Source organism: Carlito syrichta, unplaced genomic scaffold (assembly GCF_000164805.1).
Source record: "Carlito syrichta isolate Samal-C Ts95f unplaced genomic scaffold, Tarsius_syrichta-2.0.1 Scaffold317482, whole genome shotgun sequence".
Classification (NCBI taxonomy): domain Eukaryota; kingdom Metazoa; phylum Chordata; class Mammalia; order Primates; family Tarsiidae; genus Carlito; species Carlito syrichta.
In genome coordinates this window covers 80,987-85,417 of record NW_007261578.1, presented here as the reverse complement: position 1 = coordinate 85,417, position 4,431 = coordinate 80,987, and the positions used below count along the sequence as shown (strand labels likewise).

The following is a 4,431-nucleotide window of genomic DNA, read 5'->3' as shown; positions in this document are numbered from 1 at the left end:
AAAAAAAAAAGCCTAGGGTGAGAAGAGAGAGGGCCAAAAAATGAAATTCTAGAGAATATTGACATTTAGCAGTGAGCCAAGGAAGAGAAACACCTGTGAGGTGTCACCAAGACTGAAGAACCCAGGAGAGAGAAGAGAGTTGGGAAATGTGAGGATTGTAGAGATTTGCATATAGAATGGCATATAGTCACTTAAGAATAATGGGGCCCGCCTGGCACAGTGTCTCACCACTTTGGGAGGCTGAAGCAGGAGGAGTGCTTGAAGCCAGGAGTTTGAGACAAGAACAGTGTTTGTGAGGAGTATTAAATGGATGTGGGAAGAGACTCAGGAGATAATATTCAGTGGAAAAGTCAGGATAACTCGGATAAAATCCCAGTTTTCTAAAAATAAACATATCTGTATTTATATATACACGCAGAAGGAAATTTGGAATACCCTTGAATTTTGAGTTTCTTAGGTGGCAGCATTATAAACAATTCGTATTTTATTTTATAAAATTTCTATGATGAACATATATAATTTGTTACGAGAGAAAAAACACGTATGTAAATTAAGTGGATTCAGTCCAAACTAATTATCCCTAGAAATGTTAAGTGCAAAAGTTACTTAAAGGATGCATTTGAATTGTGAACTAGGAAGTCATTGGTGACAGACAATTTTGAGAGTCATCATGGGACCAGAAACTTCAGTGTAGTGGGCTAAAAAATGAATGGGAAGCAGAAAAGTGAAGGTCATGACTATAGAAAGTACCTTGCAAAACGCTGATAAAGAAGCATTCCACAGGGATGTGGGACTAAGGAATTCTTCTAAGTTGGGAGTGTGCTGTGTGCTTAGAAGAACTGGGAGTGTGCACACAGGTCCCTACATGCCATGTGCTGAGGAAGAGGAAGTACATGAACTGTGTTCACCACGATGAGTCCATTTGCAGTAAAGCACCCGGGCATGTCTGAGCTCTTATCATTAATTTGTTGGATTCAGAAGCAGTGAGCTCACATGTTTGGCTCTGTGTGTGAGCGTGCATGTATGTAGCATGGAAATAGACATGTGGAAATGAAGTGGTCCTTTGTAGAGGGGAAATTGGGCTTGGGGTTTATCTGACCTCCACAGCAGTTGTAAAAACCCCTTTATTGAAATGACTAAGGAAAACATAGCTGGTTTGTGTTTTGGTTAATGATGCTTGGGAGTTAATTGCTCCCTTCTATTCTCGCTGAATACAGTGTCAGATTGGCACAGGCAAACGCCGGGGTTCGTTGCCCTGGTTTGTCATCAAGAAACGGTCGCGTTTGGTGACAGAAAGAAAGTGGCACTTAGATGTGCCTGGCGAGGTGGTGCTGCTGCCCGGTCGCCCTTTACACTTAGTGCATTGATGAACAGGAGATCCTGCATCACCGGGCAGCCCTGGCTGGAGGCGGGCCCCGGTCGGCTGGAGGAGGGCAGCCCAAGAACAAGGAGGAAGAGGTATGCTTCCCGCATGCTGCCCTCTCCGCCCGCTTTCCGCTCAGGCTGTTGCCTTCTTTTCTTGCATGGTTTCATTCTTATCAAGTATTTGAAGACCTGTAGGTCTGTAGGGACCTGCTAATATATTCTGACTGACACACTGTGTCATAATTTTGCCCCATAACTGTTATTCAGTATTCTGAGTTCAACCTCTTTTCTTTTCTTTTCATAAAATTAAAAATTTGTAATCACAACATATTTCTTTTCAGAAGAAAGTAGATCTTAATTAAACACATGAAAGCTAATGTTGCATTTTCATTAACCAGATTCCAGAACTTTTATTTCTTGTATTCAGATTAACACTTTGCCTTAAATTTTTAAGAAATGTTAATAGCTTTTCTTTTACGTCATTATGTTGGGTTGTAGGTTTATTTGGCAAGACTGCGGCAAATAAGACTACAGAATTTCAATGAGCGCCAACAGATTAAAGCCAAGCTACGTGGTGAAAAGGTAGGTTGAATATCAATTTTTTCAAACATAATTGAGCAATATTATAATAGACAAAGGTTAACAAAGCCTTGCCACTAAAAAAAGTAAAGCTGACAAAGAGAGTGAAAGTTCAAAGACCAGAAAACTATGCATAGGGATAAAGTGAATCTTATTTACATGATTTAAGATCAATAGGACCATTTGTTCCAAAGCAATTCTGAGGGGAAAATTAGTTATAAATACTCCTGGAAGAATTAAAATGCATTTTATATTACCATCTTTTAATCTTTTTGTTCCATCATTCATAAGGGCTGATAGTTGCAGAGAGTTTAACTGCAGCTTTGGGAGAATTTTTTTTTTTTTGAGTTGGGGTCTCACTCTGTCACCCAGACTGGAGTGCAGTGGCATGCTCCCGGCCACTGCAGCCTCGACCTGCTGGGCTCTGACGATCCTTCTGCCTCAGCCTTCCAAGTAGCTGGAACTACAGGTGTGCGCCACCATGCCCGCCTAATTTTTTTGATTTTATAGGGGAGATGAGGTCTTGCCAAGTTGCCCAGGTGGGTCTCAAACCTGTGGGCTCAGGCAATCCACTCACCTCAGTCTCCCAAAGGGCTGGGATTACAGGCTGAGCCACTGAGCCCGGCTTTTTTTTTTTAAGAGATGAGGTCTTGCTGCATCACTCAGGCAGATTGTACAATGGCACAATCACAGCTCACTGCAGCCTTGAATTCCTGGACTCAAGTGATCCTCCCACCACAGCATCTTGAGTAGCTGGGACTAGAAACACATACCACCATGCCCGGCTAATAGGAGGTAATAGCATTGACTGATTCCTATTTTATTCCTATTTTTAGACTTTAGTATATTCATGTTATCTTTCACAGAACTCCACACTGAGTTTGATGATTCTTTCCTAAGCAATTTGCTTATCAACTTATTTTGTAGAAAGAAGCTGTTAGTTCGGAAGGACAAGAGGGAAGTGAAGAGGCTGACACAAGGCGCAAAAAAACCGAATTGCTTAAGGTATAGACCAGAAACGATAGAGGTTTGCTTAGAGCAAGTTGAAAACTGAGATAGAAAATTGTGTTCTTCAGTTTTGCATAGTTAAATTACTTTATTCTTTTGCTTTGTTTTTTGTTTCCTCTTTATTTCTCTTTTCGGGTTTCTGAAAAATAGTATTTTTTTCTCTTTGTATCATATTTATGACAAACAATTAGATAAAGCCATGGCATAATGCATGAAACTATCACATAAGTAATTGTATAAAGAAAAAGTGGCAACCTTAAAAATGAAAAACATACAGATATACATTTCTGTGAAGACAAATGAAGTCCATGTATAACAATTGTTTTGCATTTTTACTTCCATTCAAATATGCCTGCATTTATTTTCATTCAAGAAATACTTACCGAGCCCCTGCTGTGTGTCAGGCCTGGTTCTAGGTGCTAGAGATGTAGTGAGAGCTTGCGTTTTTATCCTAGGACCATGCACCTGTTTGACTAGCAAGTAAATATCTTTATAGGCCTGAGTGGGAACCCCAGGCCTTACTATCTGGTAACCAGCTTTGTGGGTGGTTTGCATTTTCAGGCCCAAGCAAATGCACATGCTGCTGTGCTGAAGGAACAGCTGGGGCGGAAGAGGAAGGAGGCATATGAGAGAGAGAGGAAGGTGTGGGAGGAGCAGGTAAGGCCCGCTCAGATTCTTTTCCGGGCTGTGTTTGTGTTCTTGTGTCTCTTCCTGAGCAGCACCTCAGGGCTGTCGTCCTTGTTCTCTCCAGCTCTCTTGCCCCCCTCTCTGTCTGCCTGTTTCTTTCTGTTCTCTCTTTCTTTTGCATTTAAGGATGACCTATGTGGAAGTTATCTGGGGGTTTGAGTTGAGGTGAGACTTTAGTTTATATGTTTTCACGGTTTTTATTTACTTGTTGCCAAGTAGTTCACTGAAATCTCAGCGTCAGTTAATGAATGCGTCTTTCTTCTGCATTTGATTTAAAATGCTACCTTTCAGACTTATTAAATTCTTACATGCACTAGTGAATGAGTCTGTAGCAGGTACGTGTTTTTCTCTGGGCTTTCTTCTCTGCTGTTACTCTGTCTGTTCTGCCAGTGCCTCATTGCATTACTCATTACAGTCATTTAGAATATACAGCAATTTCTGATAGAATTCTTTCCTCATCTCCTCTTTACTCTCCTTTTCACATTTATCTTTCTTTGCTATGTGCTTCTTTTTTCTTTACCAAATACATTCCAAGATAATTTTTGTTCCACTTATTTTTTTAATCCTGTAGTAATTTTGATAGATATATTACTACAAATTAACTTAGAAGAACTTACATGCTTATAATAGTTTTTATATAAGAGCATGCTAGATTTCTACATTTACACATTGTTTCTTTTATATCTCTTACACAAATTTTGATTATTTTATCCATATCTGTTACATTTCTTATAAAGGCTATTTCTAGGTTATTGATAATTCCATTTATATTTTTAAAGGTTTTTTCCTAAC

At 39.7% G+C, this 4,431-nt stretch overlaps 1 protein-coding gene across 1 annotated transcript in view; it reads left to right on the top strand.

The window, feature by feature from the left end:
• NEK1 (NIMA related kinase 1) overlaps window positions 1-4,431 on the top strand; it is a 159,493-nt gene that overhangs the window by 79,096 nt on the left and 75,966 nt on the right. Inside the window, exons 18-21 of the mRNA XM_008074769.1 lie at window positions 1,375-1,458; window positions 1,864-1,947; window positions 2,872-2,949; window positions 3,514-3,609. Coding sequence (XP_008072960.1) covers window positions 1,375-1,458; window positions 1,864-1,947; window positions 2,872-2,949; window positions 3,514-3,609 — 342 coding nt within the window. The remainder of the gene's footprint in view (window positions 1-1,374; window positions 1,459-1,863; window positions 1,948-2,871; window positions 2,950-3,513; window positions 3,610-4,431) is intronic.